The sequence below is a fragment of the Phallusia mammillata genome, chromosome 1, assembly GCF_965637545.1.
Source record: "Phallusia mammillata chromosome 1, kaPhaMamm4.hap1.1, whole genome shotgun sequence".
In the NCBI taxonomy this organism is placed as follows: domain Eukaryota; kingdom Metazoa; phylum Chordata; class Ascidiacea; order Phlebobranchia; family Ascidiidae; genus Phallusia; species Phallusia mammillata.
In genome coordinates, this window is record NC_137252.1 from 23701164 (window position 1) to 23719333 (window position 18170).

General features: G+C 34.9%; 2 protein-coding genes and 1 long non-coding RNA gene across 4 annotated transcripts; 1 reads left to right on the forward strand and 2 right to left on the reverse strand.

The window, feature by feature from the left end:
- Nucleotides 1–298: 298 nt before the first annotated feature.
- LOC145209447 (testis-expressed protein 10 homolog) lies at nt 299–9625 on the reverse strand. The gene is made up of 14 exons (XM_080079733.1): nt 9559–9625; nt 9065–9316; nt 8483–8676; nt 7734–7875; nt 6787–7115; nt 6390–6618; nt 5837–5959; nt 5455–5680; nt 5116–5248; nt 3533–3630; nt 3024–3208; nt 1465–1687; nt 1028–1182; nt 299–924 (listed from the first exon to the last, which is right to left on the reverse strand). The coding sequence occupies exons 2-14, from the start codon at nt 9218–9220 to the stop codon at nt 736–738; spliced, it is 2382 nt and encodes a 793-aa protein (XP_079935859.1). The 5' UTR covers nt 9221–9316; nt 9559–9625; the 3' UTR covers nt 299–735.
- A 1-nt stretch (nt 9626) lies between these two features.
- Nucleotides 9627–16909, forward strand: LOC145209448 (major facilitator superfamily domain-containing protein 6-A-like). 2 transcript variants are annotated; one of them, XM_080079734.1, is made up of 8 exons: nt 9627–9979; nt 10611–10838; nt 10908–11321; nt 11477–11631; nt 13355–13603; nt 13779–13959; nt 14688–15857; nt 16081–16909. In XM_080079734.1, exons 1-7 carry the CDS (start codon nt 9856–9858, stop codon nt 14900–14902), a joined length of 1566 nt encoding a protein of 521 aa, XP_079935860.1. In that variant the 5' UTR covers nt 9627–9855; the 3' UTR covers nt 14903–15857; nt 16081–16909. The 2 variants fall into 2 exon arrangements, with proteins under 2 accessions (XP_079935860.1, XP_079935861.1); XM_080079735.1 differs by lacking the exon at nt 10611–10838 and having other exon boundaries at nt 9630–9979.
- Nucleotides 16769–18164, reverse strand: LOC145209460 (uncharacterized). Its single transcript, XR_013855104.1, has 2 exons — nt 17809–18164; nt 16769–17585 (listed from the first exon to the last, which is right to left on the reverse strand). It is a non-coding gene; the product is annotated as an uncharacterized LOC145209460 (long non-coding RNA).
- Between the last annotated feature and the right edge of the window lie 6 nt (nt 18165–18170).

Sequence of the window (18170 nt, forward strand, 5' to 3'; positions counted from 1 at the left end):
ATTTGGTATACCTTTTACATTCCTGGGTTGCTTAATTGGTTATCCACAGCAGTTACGTAATTTCCTGTTTGTCATTGGCAAAGTCTGGTACTCGCCACCACACCTGCTATTCCAGTGGACTATTTGCTGTTACCATTAACAAGCTTCTGCTGCTGTATGTCAAAATTTAGAATTGGTTAGACCAGCATACTTTTTCAGTGTTCCTAGTGGAGAAATGCTGTATAATTTACAATAACTTTTTAACAGGCCTGTGATACAACCAAGTTCAAAATACCACCCAAATAATAAATTACACCAATTAAATGCATTTGCAGCCAATTTCTGATTTTATTCTGAAACTGTTACCTCAAAGGCATAGTCCTAAAATATAACACAATATCCAAAATTACTCAAAAAGAGCGAAACCCAAAATTACAGACAATTAGTTTAAGTGTAATTTGGCAATATAAATAGAGTTGTCAAGTTCTGTCTAATTGGAATAGACTCAAAATAGCAATACTTGTACTTTATGAAATCTTCTAACTTACTGCTTGGTGGATGAAGACTACAATGAACCTTATGTAATGTATTTCATACAGTTGGATGTGTTATGCAATACTTAAAGGCACTGATGATGCTGTTAAGGTGAAATGAGTATGTTCTAAAATCCTAAAGTACTAATGATTGTTAGTCATAAACTTTAATCAAGAATCAAAATAAAACAGAAGGAATGAACATATTGTTTGGATTGTAGGGTCATACTTTTATTAAACTTTGTTTAAACTGACTGAATAAAAATTCATTTGAAACAAACTCTGTGAAGTTTTCAACATTATTTGGTACTCTATTTAAAAGAAAGAAGAACTCTGAATTGTCCTCCTCATTAAAAACACTCGTCAGGTGGAGAATGCCAATCCATGTATTGTTAGATATTCTTGTGGTACTCTGTCAAAAAAGCACAACCTTCAAAACTGTATTTTGTCCATAATAAGAAAAGATGAGCGACATTAAAAAAAAATTGATTTAAGTTATCAAACCTTTTACTTACTTGTAGTTTCTGCTGAAGTGAAGATATAAATATGTTCCTTAACCTACAACTTTCATGACAAAGTTGTCTAACAAATTGACAAATGTGTTTACAAATTGTTTCATGGCGTTGATAATTTTCCAAACCATCTACAGATTTTTTTGATTCTGGTTCACCTAAAAAGAACTTTTTTTAATAACAATAACATAACAGGCAAAAAAATTATTTTTGATAGTTGATACGTAAATAGGCTTAGTTAGGCATTAAAAATATATTCCAAAAAATTGCTCATATTATTGTTATACAGGATTATATCTGCCTCTAGTAGGTAGTCAGTTTATTTAGGTTGTGCAACAACCAAATCGGAGTTAGTGTGACATTTAGCGTATTAATTTGTCTTTACAATATTTTTTTTAATCAAGTATTTTAATAATAGAGATGTGTAAACTTTAACTGACCTAGCAACAAAGCATGTAGAAAACTTATAGTCGCAATTTTCTCGTCGTTATCCATTGACTTGCAAATGTTCTCGGTTGAATTGAATCTCGTCATTATTAGGTCAATAATGTAACACACATTTGAAACATTAACATGTAAATTGGTACAAATACTTTGGAAAAGAGCGACGTAATTGTTGGACATTTTTTCGATGTAAGGGACTGTGCATTCAATCATTTGAGTCTGTTAGAAGAGGTAAGGTTCATTACAATAAAAAAATGGTGTGAATAAAATTACTAAAACAACAGTTTTTGCACTTATATAAACCAATATTTAGGGATGTTCAAAGTAGAATAACGAATCCTTTGGATTCGAATCCATTTTTGCCGTTTATATCTGGTGATTGGAACCGATATAAATGTGTGCTCTGGTCGTTGGTAAAAATGTAAACACATGCGTTACGTTTTTACGTCGACGCCCGGTCATTGTACCAGTTGCAAAAGACGGCAAGTGACTCGTCGCCGTCAAATCAGTGAGCGCTATACAACGTTATAACGCCAAGTCACGAGTCACTATAACAAAGCCATAGCGACGGTTGTGCGTTGGAGGCATAATTAACGATTAGCGCACTTGTTACGCTTTTGATCACGTGATTATGCTTATGCCATTAAACGACGTACCGGCGACTTTTTGCAACGTCTAACCAGCATCTAATTGTTTCCGATTTTTTTCCCGACACAACAAACATTTAACGGTCATGGCGTTAGGCAGCGATTGGAAGCATGGGATTGTCTGTTAATATCGCAAAAACAGTGACGGAATCCCATAACATATGACGTTTGCATCATTTTTTAACCCTATACGAACATAAGAGTGCAGTTAGTACACGCTGCAAAGTTCACATTTTGTGTTGCAAAATCGCTGGTAGCTTAATTGGAATTTAAAATCACCCAATGTCCCAGCTTTACATCACCCAATGTTTTAACTTTGCTAGGGTGCCTGTTTTTGCAGTTGTTTTAGGTTAACAAACGTTATATATTAGTACACTAGGAGGGAGTCTTTGTCAGTCCTCTACCATCAACAAATCAAATTACCACAGCATGCTTACAACATAGTTACTTCTACTGAAGGCAATAATAATCACTAAATAAAATCGGAAAAGTTATTTTTTAACCTTATGCTAATTTTTCTGGCTTTGTGGATTTTGGGTCATTTAGTTTCAATGCAGTTGTGCAAAGTTTTTTTACAGTGTTTTGTTTCGTTTTGTTTGGTTCTTTTTTTACATTATAAATGAAAAATATGTTTTATAATGTATTAAACTGGTCTACTTTAGTTGTTGTCAAGGTTAATGATTGCTCAGTCAAAAATAATATAAGAATTGGATTCGATATTCTAGATTCGCATCAATTATTCTAGAATACCCAATTATTCTACTTTGAACATCCCTACCAATATTGCAGCATTTATAATTCATTAAAGAGGTAAAAAAATGTTTACATAATATGTTACAGATTCTTATTTTTGCACCAATTTTTACAACCTACACAGGCTTTACATCCTAAATGAGTTATGCGGTTACCTGACATTGACAACACACAGTGCACATGGTTTCCCCACAAAATATGGAATCAGAATTTTCATGTAAAAGTTCCAGTGGCATTAAACAATTTGAATGCATATTTTTGAGATAAGTAGGATTCTTACGAGACAAAGCGATTTGTGAAAAATTCAAAACTGCTGTGAGAGTATGAAATGTGGAGGAATCTAAGATGAAATAAAACTTTATGTAACTGATCCCATATAAAGCTGTATTTATCTACTTATATATATATATGTTATCTATTTAAAGAAAAGCAACAGCACCAGTTTGTTATTGTATAAATTAAAGTGTTTTTTAAATCTGGTATACACAGTATATTAACGAATAATTTGTGTTTTCTGGAAGCTTGTCCAGTTGGTCTCAAATTTTTAAACAAACACCACGAATTACACCAAACATATTTTTTTGTAGACAACAACTTTATTACAACATAGGACTGTTAGTCTGTTATATCTTTTTTGTTACATATCTTACACATTGTACCATACCTGTAATTTGACAAAGGATATTTCTGTGCTTAATCACCTCTCTGACCATGACAAGGAGTTGGTGAGGCATCATTGCTATGATTTCCTCTAAACCAGATCTAGCAAAAAAAAAATGGTTTAGTGACATTTAAAAATGAAAACTTTTAATACAAGTAGCAGCTATAAACAACATAAGATAAGAATACAAAGAACAAATGGATAAATAAAAACATGTATTTTATTTGTTTGTTTTTTTCTTTTATTATTTTCAGTTGGATTAACAATGATAGACATCAACCAGAAGGGTGGCTTAGCACATTTTGTCATTGCACATACACTATAATCTATTATAAAACAGTAATACAATTCCCACACTTATTTTACATTGGGTCCCATATTAGCCACCGTCATTTAAAATGTTCATTGTTTCTGCAGGCAGAAACTCATGGGTCCCCACACATGCAAAATTGTAAATACTGCATTTCAAGAGATAACCATGAGAAAATTGGACGTTTGAGGGTAAATCACTGTGATCAGTAATGGGCTTAAATAATCATGCTATGTGGAGTGAAAACTATACAAACCGGATTCAATTCAGACATTCTTTAAAGTTTGCCTATTTTAAAACAATTAATGTTCTAAAGAAGTAAAACACAACAATCGACACCTATAAATGGCATATTCTACAAGCTAACCAAATTTCCTACAATTGCGACACTGTTCAAAAAACTAACCCATTTTAGGGGGCTTGTGGGGTAAATATTGGTGCTACAGGGTTTAACACAACAATCAGCTTTTCTAAATGGCATTAAATATGACTACAACAAAACAAGCTATCCAAATTTTAGTCAATTCTGACACTGTTTAAAATTCACCCATTTTAGGGGGGTAGTGGGTTAAATGCTTGGGCTGCAGGGTTTAACACAACAATGGTCATTTGTAAATGTCAAATTCTACAAACTATCCAAATTTCAGCCAATTCCAACCCTCTTTAAAAAACTCACCCATTTAGGGGGCTAGTGGGGTAACTGAAGGTGTTCTTCACCCCAATGTTTAAAATATAAAAACTGCAATGCCCAATCAACAGTTCTGTAAAATTTCATCCAAATCAGCCAATGTTTTAAATTTTGACCACTAGGGAGAGTTTTAATCAACAACCCTAATGACTTGTGACCTCATAAGGCTATGAACCTGCTATCTACAAACACCTTCATCACACAGCCCACACACACAAGTAACATATATGGTTGCCTTTATAACACTACAGAAAACTACTGTTTGTTGTGCGCTGCAACAACATTTAACGTTTTGAGGGCTAGCGGGGTAAATACTGGTGTTACCATGACAAACAAAGCAGATTGCACATCTGCATAACTATATTTACTATCTGTGAAAGTTTCATCCAAATCCATCAAACATTTGATGGCAAAAGAGGGTGGACAAACTTCAGGTAAGAAAAAAAAAGAAAGAAATCGACCCTTCAGGGAAGGAGACCCATAATTATTTAATGTTGAAAGCTGCAATGCTGATGTGCACGGTTAGGGTTGGACAAAAACTGAGAAAAGGATTGTATTTGTCAAATTAAAACAAAATTTTCATCATACCCTTGTGGTTGCATTTTAGAGTGTTGCTGAAACACTTGTAAGAGAAATGTTGTTAATTTTTCTTTCATCAAACTTCTTGGCTGGAGAGATTTGTACAAAGTTGAAAGGGATTGAACAACATCGACATATTTGCCTGAAATCAAACTTTTTTAATTTTTTTATTTACCAAAGATTTCACCAATTTCTGCATTCTATCCATTTTTCAGAAAATTTGTATGGACCATTTTGTACTAATTTCCGATTATAATAAAATTACCTTAAAATGTCAAATTTTAGAAGCTAAAAAGCACAAAAAGATTTACGGTGCTTCTGATTAAACAAGACTCATTCTGTACCAACCTTCTTCATTAGTTGAAAGCAGTTGTTTTATAAAGGTAAGAACTTTGTCAAGAAACTCGGGATTGATTGATGTTGGCTTGTCAGCAGCATGTGTTAGGGTTTTAGAAACAAACTTTGTTGTTTTTTGTAACAAAGCTTCGTCAGCACTGCTCAGTTTGTTATGATTGAAGATCAAAGTGGATGCCAGGCTACATATAGTTAAGTTGACTGATAACATTTCATTGTTCTAAAAAAGTAAAACAATAATTGAAATGCATGCACTTGTTTTTTTTCAAATAAGGCAACAAAGAACATGATCACCTTTCGTCACAACCACATTGAGTACACTAGGTAAATAAATACCATCACTCCCCAAAAGTACTTTATCCAAAATGTTACAAACCTCAGGCACATTTCTCTTGGCTCTTTTTGCTTTTCTGTTTTCCACTGCCGAATCCTCAATAGGAAAGTGATCAAAAAAATGCTTTCGAAACAAAGGCATATATGATTGATAAATCCAAGATTTCTAAAAAGAATTGTATGTATTTTAAAACAAAAAACATTTAAGCAAAAACAATGTTTTTTGCTGTACAAATTGCCAGCGCGATGGCCAAAGATGGGTGCCAAACTGTTTATTTAATGTGATGTAAATGTGATTATTGTCCAGATTATTCATTAAATAATACTACTCTACTTCAATTTTCCATTGGGTCCTGTGATTTCCTTTTTGTAGTAAGGGTATCCACATGAAGTGGTGAATTGTGCATATCAAGGGGGATTTTAATTACTACCTCAAAACAACAAGTTTTATTTTACTTATCGTATCTGGCAATATGAGAATGGTTAACATGATAATCATGAGGTAAGTCTTTTATGAATGTTAACAGGACATTTTGACTGAAACAGAAAGCAACTACATGGCCATATATTCTGGCACACTACTTTGTAGTTTGTACCATTTTACTATGTTCTGCATCAGGACCAGCTGAGGCAGCACAAATTTGATGTAGAATTGTAACAATGCAAGACATCATGGATTTCAGTTGAATATCATCACTACCGGTCAACATTGATCCCCCCACCCAAACCTCCATCCAACACTGAATCAGTAACGGAATCACTGATTTTGATAAGTCTTGGATTGACAGTGATGTTGTGGTTGTAGTTACGGATACATCAAGGTCCCTGTAAAAGGAATGTCAATTTCTCTTGATTAAAAAACTACCAAAACAACAATTTTATACAACATAACGGGCTGTTGTGAAATAATTTCAACACAGTATTACTTTTGTGCCAAACCCTTTTAACTGATGACAAATAAATACAAATTGCTGGCTGAAAAAAAACTCTGACCTTAGTAACAGTCCTGAACCTGTAGGTCCTTTTATCATAAACCTTCCAACTTCAACACAGTTCCACTTTTCGCATGGTGTAAAATTCACTTTAGTCACGCCTGGAGATAATTTAGGACCCAGAGCAATATCTAGAAGTTTCTGAAGTCTGGCTAATACTCGAACCCTCCACAAAATATCAGTTTCTTTCTTTGATGTGTTCATTGTAAGACTGCGTTTGCCAGATTCACCTTGCTTTATGGAAATCATCTCAATAAAATTTTCAATGATTCGACAACAATCTTCATAGCTTATTAGTGCAGGAAAGTGATCCAAGCATAAATCTATCATCTTTAACAAAAGGAATAAGATTACAAAAAAGTGAAATTGCAGATTATACATGTGCATAAAGTAGTAATATACATAACATACACTCGATGAAAAAGTATCTATTGTTGGATTATACCACAGATCTGCAGCTTTTTAAGCACATAACAAATTTTTGTTTGTAATGGTGGTTTGTTTTGGGTGTTTTAAATGGTAATCAGAACATAGACAGATTTATATTTGTGGTTGCATTTATATTTTATAGTGCTATCAAACCATACTGAACTGAAAACAAGCTATGTTCCAGGTTCGATTAACAAACACTGTAGTTAAATATGAAGCTGAATATCACTTGTAGTACCATGAAAAAACACCTAAGGTGAAAACCTGGTATGCATGCCAGGAGATGCTGACCAATGGTTTATAAAAACTTTATACTATTACTTACGATGACAGGTAAAACTTATAAAGTATTATAACCTGGTAAATAATTTCCCTTTAAGTAGGGTTTGTGAAAACTTTTTGTTAATCTACAGACCTAGCAAACCTAAAAAAATCTTAAGACCTAAAAAACTGTCCACTTATTGACAAACTTTGATTTGGCCAACAGTTCAATTAAAAAAGTTTATGAGCATCACTTACCTGCAGTGAGTCTTTTTGTATGTGTTTGTTTATATGAGAGATCGCACAGAAAATGTGAGACAGAACAAAGCTGAAGTGTGGTCTCATTTGTGATTCAGTCATTGTCAAAAACAGAAGGCCCAATACCACTAAACTTTGTTTGCTGTAAAAATGTTTCACTTATTCCCACTCAGCTTTATACATTTATTTTAGTGATGGGACGGGTACCCAGTACTCAGTATCGAACGATTTCAGTGGTATCGAAACTCGTATCGGTATCGAAATATTTTCTCTCAGTTTTCGATACCAACGTTTGATACCAAAGGCCAGTTTACACCATAAGAATACGGGCAACTTTTTGCCAATATTTTTTTTCGGACAGCACAAAATCAGGAAAAAGTTCTGCCAGGTTATGAATTTTTTTTCCATTACATTTTTCTGCATGCGTTTGTGGTCACCTGTACCCCGGCCACGGCAGATAATTTAGCCAGTGATATACAACACTATATTTAAGTACTCGGTACTCGATTCAAAACCTGGTATCGTCCCATCACTAATTTATTTACATGTTTGGTTGATAATTTTTTGGAATAGCAGTTTGGTAATATTTGACAAATATTGCAGCTCACTGAGAATACACCAACTTATGAACAGTTTTATTCACTGAATAAATTTCAAGTTTAAATAAAGCAAAGTAAAATAACTTTTTTAAAATTGTAAAAGTACATTGGGAGTGGTATGTATTTATGAGAAAAATCATAATTACTAACCGCACAGTTGATTCATCATCAAGTAGAATTTTCAAAACTTTCTCAAACATTTTGGCATGTTCTATACATTTTGCATCTATATCTAGTATCTCTTTAATGCCACGTAAAGCTTGTAACCGAACTGTGGGGCTTGGGTGGTTTATTTCAGTCAATAAATCAGATAAGCTCTTCCGACGATGAGTTAGAATTTCACCCTGCACAAAGAAGGATACACAGTTTGTCGCTGACAGTTTATAAGTTTCCTTTAAATTGTAAATAGTTGAATGTTCTTCAACATATATATATTTGAGCCAATCTCAATGATTTCCTGGAGTTAAGTCAAACTCTGGTTGAGAGTTATTGAAATAAAATGTATAGAATGCTAAACAATTTTTCCTTTTATCAAAAACTTTGTGATGCCACAAACAGATAATTAGACCTGGGTTGTGATATATTGGTTTAGTCTGGTCTTCATTCAAACAGTATTTGTTGAATATCTTAGACACATTTCTTTGACCCAATATGTCAGGCCCACGTTAAGTTGATGAACAAATGTAACAAACAGAATAGCAAAACAACAACAGAAAATATCACACTACTTACTTGTGCCTGTTTGAGTTGTTCTGGTATATAAATGGATTGTGATTTAAATGTGACATTCGTAACATTGTCCGCTTTTGGCTTTCGTTTTCCAACCTTCAACTTAACTTTGTTGAAATCCTTTTTCTTCGCTTTTGTTTTTTTACTTGTTTTGCCCATTGGATTTCGTTTCTGTTAGCTTAACCATGCGAAATCAAATTTGTTTACATGTGAAGATTTGCACGCGGGTCACCCAGTCACGTGACACCAATTCGTCTGAAATTAATTGATGCATAACGACTGTAACTTAAATACCCAACAACTTGACATACATTCTAAAACCTAATGGAACAAAATAAAACACACTGTTCACCACTTTTTTACAGCGTGTCTACTACTATTTCCCATTTCGGAAATTAAAATATACACCTATACCCCCATCCAAACAAAAAAAATTGGTGCAAACAAATTGCGTCGTGGCGTTAAACAACTTTCAGTCTATCCTAGTGTTTGCTCACCTTGTAGCTAACCAGACATCCTGTCTTTAACCGCACGCATGCGTAGTTGTGCACAGTTAGCAGGTCAGCAATAAGGTGTGTTCAGTGTGTGCGTGGTTGCAACGTGCACAGACAGGCTATTGTTTCTCACAGTGGCCCTCGTTTGCTAAAAGCGAACAAGCAGACAATAGCAGAGTGTTTCGAAAAAAACATCAATTTGCAGCAGTGGACTTAAAGCTTGATGCAGTTATTAAGATTCGGTTGAATAGTCAGTAATTATTGTCAGGTGATTTTTACCGTGTGTTTCTTCCTTGCGGTATGTCAGAAATTAGCATTGAACCTGTTACGGACACGTCACCTACCTCAAAAAGATGCAAATGTGTGTCGACTGTCAATATCTCTTTCATTCCTGTGAAAATTTTATTTTTTACCTTTATGGCAGGTAAGTTTTATTGCATCAAAATTTGTGGTTTGTTAGCGAAGTTCTTGTCTATTTTAATTCCCGCTACTCCAATAAACTGCACTGTTGTCGACAACACCTGAGTGAAACTGGCCAACAATTGCTATTGCTCTAAAACTAAAAAAGATGCGATACTACAATTTTGACACAATATTCCTTAGATACTACATCTACGTAGTATCTATGAATATTCTACGCTTTTAAAGCTTTTTAGCGCGAATCTTTAAAAACAAAAAATTTTAGTCATTAATACGGGTATGTTGAAATTAATGTTGATCGGTATGAACGTCATAACGCCTGTGGTGCTTCATAAAATGTCTTGCAGAGTTTTCTCCTAAACACAAGCTTTAAAAAAGCCCAAACACTATGTTCTAGCAAATTGGAGTCAGGTCAAAATCTTAATTACAATATGTCATATTCGCCCAAACAATGTTCGATGTGCGTTGGCCTTAAAATTTAACGCAGCTCTTTGAAATTTACAATTGTTAGTCATTACAACATCTATACTACCTTCAAAATGAGCCATCGAGCTTCTAGCAAATCGCGCAGCACGTAATACGCTGCCGTGTAAAACATACGTGTTATTCGTTTCTGCTATGTTTTACGTTGTCAGGTCAAAGCACAGTTCTTTACCGTTCGTTGTTTATGAAACACTTGGGTATGTCAACGACACAAAACGGGATTATATGGGCAATTGATCGGATTTGGGGCATTTTTGTCCCGCCAATTTTGGGAGCAATTTCTGACAAAACGAAGAGCCCCAAAAGAGTAATCCAATGTGTGATTTTGTTCGGACTACTTATATCGGGTTTAATGTACTTCATCCCCACCGAAAAATCAAGTATGTTGTGTAATTATAATGTCGCACAAAAGGAAACTTGTCTTTATTTAACGTTTATTTCTTGCGTAGATCCACTGCACAGGGATTGCTATGAGCGGACCTGCTATGAACATTATCGCTACAATCTTTCATTATGTCCTACCATGCAAACCACACAAGAAGCAAACAACTGCAGCGAAATTGTTACTAATAACAACGACAGTTCCAGTGCATGCGCAGCGAAAAACACCGGATTTGCTTTGAATACCTCTTGCATTTGTATTCTGTCAAATAACGAAGTTATTGACCAATATGGTTTGACATTTTGGTCCCTGTTGATTCTAATCGTTCTGTCATCGATTGCCATATTTGGAGTGAACGGTGTGTTAGATGCGTTTGTTTTAAACAAGTTAATCCCATCCAAAAGACATAAGTTTGGAAACCAACGTTTGTGGGGATCCATTGGTTTTGGAACCGGAGCCCTACTGGTTGGTTATTTTATGGGTAAATTTAATTTGCAGCTTATCATTTATTGGCTCTATGCTTTTACTTTTAAATTTAATTTATTATTTAACTATAACAGACACAAGTGAGATTGTTTCAACTAAAGAAACGTTTGTAAATGATCATAATACTTGGACAACATGTATCTTTTGTAGATCGAATCTCAGAATTATGCCTGGGTGGAAACACGTCTTTTATTCCGTTTGCCTTCAGTCCAGTTTTGTTTTGGGGCGTTATGATCGGTACAATAATGTTCATTGAATCGTCTCCATCGAAGAGAATGGAACCAGTTCGTTTTTCACATCTCAAGGTAAATATCAACTTGATATCCTTAAAAATACGCAAATGGATAAAAGAAAAGTTTTTGACAGTTCCGTTCAGTCTGAGTTTTTCGACAACAGTTTTGAAACAGTATTGGTTTTGATTTTAGTGGTCATCCAAAAGTCCCTAAAATAAAGTATCATAAATTATAAGACACTGCTAGAAAGAAACCAAAGCAATGATATGACTTGTGGTTACTTTATTGGGGTTCACTTTTACCGAAAGACACACATGTTGCACGTATCGTTCTCCTTTTTTGTTTCTTTTTTTTTGTACAACGCTAATTTGTTCCACCTGTTTGACAATGAAACAATGCTTTAAAAAAGGTAAACGTTTTCAAATTTAGACACGTGATTCCAAAAATATTTGTATTTGTAGGTTACCATAGTGCTCGTACCCTAATATGTGGGAATACTAACGCTAATGTGGTGATACTTTAAGAACACCCACTATGTGTATACCGCCATACCTTACTAGATTTATTTCGCTGACACGGATATTAAATCTACGAAAATGATCGAAATAAATTTTTCAAAACAATAATTCGTTAAATTTAACAAATTACAAAACTTTGTTTTCAATGGCGAAAATGCATGGTTTCGCAAAATACCTTTGTTACATTCGTGACCACGCGTGCCACCGGGCAATGTTTTTCCTAGAACAAAGCTATAACCTTTTTAGCATTATTGTTTTATTTTCGCTTGGCTTAGGCCTACACACGACGAGGGGTAACGACAGGTCACCATCAACGTATTGTGATTTGCAAAACAGAGTGAAGAACGACATTTGTACCACAATAGCATAAGCCATGGCTTCTTAATTTTGGCATAAACTTTATGTCGTCAAGTTTACAGGGCTCTTCTGGCAATTGTAGTTTAATGTCGTCAACACAGTTAAGATCGATTTGACATACCTTTGTTAAGGTGCGAGCGCTCAATATTGACATGAAACTCGAGAAACGATATTTCCATCACATATAATTTCGAAAAAAACGTTTTCGTTCAACATAAAAAAGTGACTGCGTGCTACTGACAACCTAGTCAGAAGATTGTGCTAAACCGGCTTTGCCACCGCACGACAAGGCTATATCACAGGTCAAAGTACACGTTTGGCGGAACAAAGTTAAGTTAAAGAACAATTGTTATACCCCGCATCATGTTATTTTTCAAAAAGAAGTTTTAGCTGTATTAAAACAGGCTTTGGGCAGCAATATCGATGTGAAAGCAAGAGATTTGGATTATTTTTGTCCTTTTTTACTGCTTTTGTATATGTGTATATATATATATATATAACATTATAATGACGAAAAAGATTATAGACAATACCTTTTGGGTTGATGCATTCCTAATTTGCATATAAACGTGAAAAGGGAGTAGTAGGGACCCATTTGTTTGTACTTGCAAGAACATTCAGGTTAGTAGGTCAAATGGTGTATCCAGAGTTGACCTAAAATTGCAGCCCGAACCCGAACCATATTTGAGAAGCCTGTTAGGCCCGAAAATTTGATTGACAGGCCTATACATTGAAGCCGTAAGAAAGACAAAGATTACAAACACAATAGAAAATTGGAATTAAACAAGGCGTTTTTTGGGGGGGGCTGTTTGACATTAGTTCAGGTCAGCAACTGGCTTTTTCCGATGTTGGTCATGTTTTTTCAAAAAACAAACAACTATGTCAAAACGATGTATTACAACGACGATTTGTGGTTTCAGATCATCTTTTCGGAAATCCGCATGGTGGTTTTTCTGTTGTTTATGATCGTCCTTGGGTATGTAATAGCCGTGGGAGAATCGTACATGTTTTGGTATGGTGAGGAAAAGTTTCATGCAGGAGGGATGATCATGGGTGCCTCAGTGATAACTGCAGCGCTTATAGACGTCATAATGTACTTGTTGTCGGGGAGAATTATTAAAAGATGTGGGCCGAGTTGGGTGATCATCGCTGGAGTTTTTCTATTGGGGGTAAGTGTTTCCATAAAGTTTCAATAGTTTTGTGACCACAAGTTTAATGTTAGAATTTCATGTTTAATCAATGTCTAAAATTCATGCTTCTTATTTTTGCCAGTGCTTATTTTACGTGACTGCGTTATAGAATTCAGGTCCTCACCCTAATGTCCTCTCATTTATTCCCATGTAGTTGCGATTGATCTGTTACACAACTGCGACTCTGGCCTGGCACCTTGTGGCTTCTGAAACATTTCGCGGGCTCTCCTGGGCAATCACCTGGATAGCATGTTGTCATTATATTGCCGATATAACTCCTCCAGAACTCAGAGCAACTATGCTGGGAGCAGTTAATGCTGTTCTGTTTGGCCTGGGTAAGATCTTGTCTACATCTGGAATATTTTTGTGTTTTGCAAAGGGGCTACTCTTGTATCCCGTGGACCCCTTACCCGGGTCTAATCTAGTCGGACATGCACGGGGTTATTTGCGTACCTATATATACTTTAACACAATAGACGAATGCGTGCTATAGTCCAGGGGTTCCCAAACTTTTTTGGTCTGTGGCCCAAATGTCTATTTAATAGCGATTCGTGTTTCACCACGTGCTGTAAATTTGGGCACAAACAAAAAAACTCAAAAACAGGCGTAATGGTTTCTAGCAATTTATTTTTAATGAGATACATGGTCCTGAAATTTAGCTAGAAGATTAAGAATTCTTTGCAAATGTTATGTTTTTCAAAACAAAGCGCATAATATCTACAGCATAACAAAACAGTGGAATCTGTTCAAATGACTCTGTGGCCCATTGAAAATTTCTTGGTGGCCTTTTACTGTTTACCTAGTACTGTCATGGCCCACAGTTTGGGAACCACTGTGCTATACGGAAGTGACACACGCAGATAATCACGCTATATGGTGCTATTCCATTCAACCTAATAACAAACTTTATTCAATATTTGTTCATAAAAAAATAACAATACATGATTTGGAGCCTACTGCGATAAATTGCATTAAAACATGTCCACTCCAAACAGTCCGTGTCATTTCTGTTCCGAACTAAAGTCGCCCAAACACTAAAACAAAACTCTTTTTTTTTTCACAGGTTATGGTTGTGGTGCGTTGCTAGGCGGAGTAATGTACGAAAGTTGGGGAGCGGAAAATATGTTTAGACTGTCGTTTGCGTTTTCTTCGTGTGCTTGTATCGCTTATGCAACATTTTATCTGTGTTACGAGGTACCGGACAAGAAACAGCGATCCCCGAAAACTCAAGACGAAACTTTAAAATTAAGAGAGATGGACCAAACAAATCACAGATAAATAAAAAAATATAAAGTCATACAAGTGACGTGTTTCTGATTAAACATCTTAAAACAATAAAAGTAATACATCTCTGAAGCAAACAAGGCACCTATATGTCTACTCGGATATGGAATTTCAGTTTACTTGCAATAGAGTTGTCGCTGTGTTTATTTAACAGTAGTATTGTTGTAACTGTAGTATTGTTTATTGTCGTAACAACAATCAAATTTATCTTAAAAACAATGTGGCCACAAACTTTTCGCTACACACCAAGGAAGCACTCACTAAAACAAGCTTTAAATCTACGTGTTATCTCAGACTATCGCTAAAGAAAACAGAACAAATTGCCCTTTTAAGGAAGTTTGGGGTTAAATAGTGTCCTCTCTATGCAGGCTGTAAATGGTAGAGCTGCGCTCTACACCACCAAAATTAATTTAATTATCTATTCAAAAAAATTACCGTGTCTGGTATTTTTTTGTGGCATTATTCACCCGATCCGTCTGGAAGTCCCCGATTAAAATCGGCTGTGTTACGCAGAATAATGCGTTTCTTATCGGGCGGGATTAGAATCTTTAGACTTTAGGACCTGTGTTATAACACAGCCCGATTGCGGACGGTTTTATCGGTAATGGCAGTGAAGCAATAAATTTGTTTTTTATTGGCAAATATTATTTTTGCTGTGATATTAATCGCAGGTAAATTGGGTTTTATATCAAAATGGCAGTTAATTGTAAAACAGCAAGACAAAAACAAATGCATTCTAAGCTGTGAAATGAATATGTTAAACACTAAAATGAGCCAAGAATCAACATTGAAGTACTTAAATGGCATCAAGGTTCTGGCAATGAAGCAATGCAAAGAGACCTTTCAGTGAGAAGAATTTCAAGTTCTTACCTTTGTATGAAGCAAAGTGAGGACCAGCACACTGTCATATGAGGGCTTGTAGATTGGATTTGAATTGAAATGATTTACAGTAAGTGGCTGCCTTGTTACTGCCTTTCTAAACTCAACTCTTTCTGTATTTCTGGCTGATGTTATTTTGAATTTTAGCACAGTTAAAACCCCCAATATTGAATATTATCTCTGTTTTATAACACTTAGACTGCTTATTGGTGACTAAACTCAAGCCTCTTTTGTTTAACCCATAATTGTCAAGTCAAATGAGCATACACTTTATCTTTATTTTTTTATTGCAGTTCACCATCCGGGAAAAATGCTTAAAGCTTGAAAAAATCAATCAATCAACAGAAAACATTCCATATCAAAAAAATTGCTCATTTGAAAATCAACAGAAACATTCCATATCAAAAAAATTGAAGAAACTCTTTCAAGAATTTTGTCGACAAAAACAGCTCTCTCTTAAAGTGACAGCAAAATCATTGATGTTGACCTGTGAAAACCGTTTGTGTTTATCTTAAACCGTTTGTCATCTGGAGCTTTTATAGGCTACATAATTCGACAGCGCAAAAATCATTTTTAAAGCGGTCACGTCCTGCGTTCGCTTTATGATGCACACCTCTCATTCTCGAGGTTATGATTAGATTTAAACGATATTTTGTATGGCTTTACTAGATGTATTTTAGAATTGACCTGTAAAAACCGTTTGCGTTTACCTTAAACCGTTTGTCATCTGGAGCTTTTATAGGCTACATAATTCGACAGCGCAAAAATCATTTTTAAAGCGGTTATGTCATGTATTCGCTTACGATGTAGCCTACGCCTCTCATTTTCGACGTTATGATCAGATTTAAACGATATTTTGCAAGCGTTTACTGAATGTTGTTTAGAGTTGGCGTGTAAAAACCGTTTTACATATACCTCAAGCCGTTAGTGGTCTCAAACACGTTAAATCCTGTACTGATGAAAATGATGAAACACCAAATGCACAGTGAGGACAACACTTTATTGATGGAAAAAGCACCTTATGAACCCAATTTCCACACTTCAACATTTTCAAGTTGAGTCCCATAGTTATATGAAAGCAGAAATAAATGGGAAGAGAATAAATAATTACATTCACAGCAATTGGTTGATTGGTCAGTTAAAACCTGCATTTACAAGTACATAGTACATACTAAACAAGGATCTTTAAGTAAACAGACTAAAATAAAACAAAAAGGTGAAACAATATTGTACAGCTGAAAATGTAATGATTTGCTGAATTATCAAGAAAATTAAACCGGATATCATGTGAAAGATGAGGTTGAATCACCCAATTGTTACAATATGCTATCATGCAGACTACTGGTCAAAACTAGAGGTTCTCCATTTATGTCTGATGAATCACTTCACTGTCCGATTCTACATCAGAGTGCAAAACATTCTCAGAATTTACATGAGACCATAATCACTATGGAGGTAAAATAATATCAACACCTACAAATGTTTGAATACAAATTCTTAATTTGGGTATAAGAACCAATAAATAAACTTGCAGGCAGGTAGAACAGTGGAAAATAAATAACACATATTCCGATTTGAATCATGTAAAACTAAAGTATGTGGTGCATATCTCGACATACAATTTTCTCCTGTGAGGCAAGTAACAGGTCATATACATCAATGATTTTGCTGACACTTTAAGAGAGAGCTGTTTTTGTCGACAAAATTCTTCCGCAATGAAAGAGTTTCTTCAATTTTTTTGATATGGAATGTTTCTGTTGATTTTTTCAAGCTTTAAGCATTTTTCCCGGATGGTGAACTGCAATAAAAAAATAAAGATAAAGTATATGCTCATTTGACTTGACAATTATGGGTTAAACAAAAGAGGCTTGAGTTTAGTCACCAATAAGCAGTCTAAGTGTTATAAAACAGAGATACTATTCAATATTGGGGGTTTTAACTGTGCTAAAATTCAAAATAACATCAGCCAGAAATACAGAAAGAGTTGAGTTTAGAAAGGCAGTAACAAGGCAGCCACTCACTGTGAATCATTTCAATTCAAATCCAATCTACAAGCCCTCATATGACAGTGTGCTGGTCCTCACTTTGCTTCATACAAAGGTAAGAACTTGAAATTCTTCTCACTGAAAGGTCTCTTTGCATTGCTTCATTGCCAGAACCTTGATGCCAATCAGGTACTTCAATGTTGATTCTTGGCTCATTTTAGTGTTTAACATATTCATTTCACAGCTTAGAATGCATTTGTTTTTGTCTTGCTGTTTTACAATTAACTGCCATTTTGATATAAAACCCAATTTACCTGCGATTATTATCACAGCAAAAACAATATTTGCCAATAAAAAACAAATTTAATGCTCCACTGCCATTACCGATAAAACCGTCC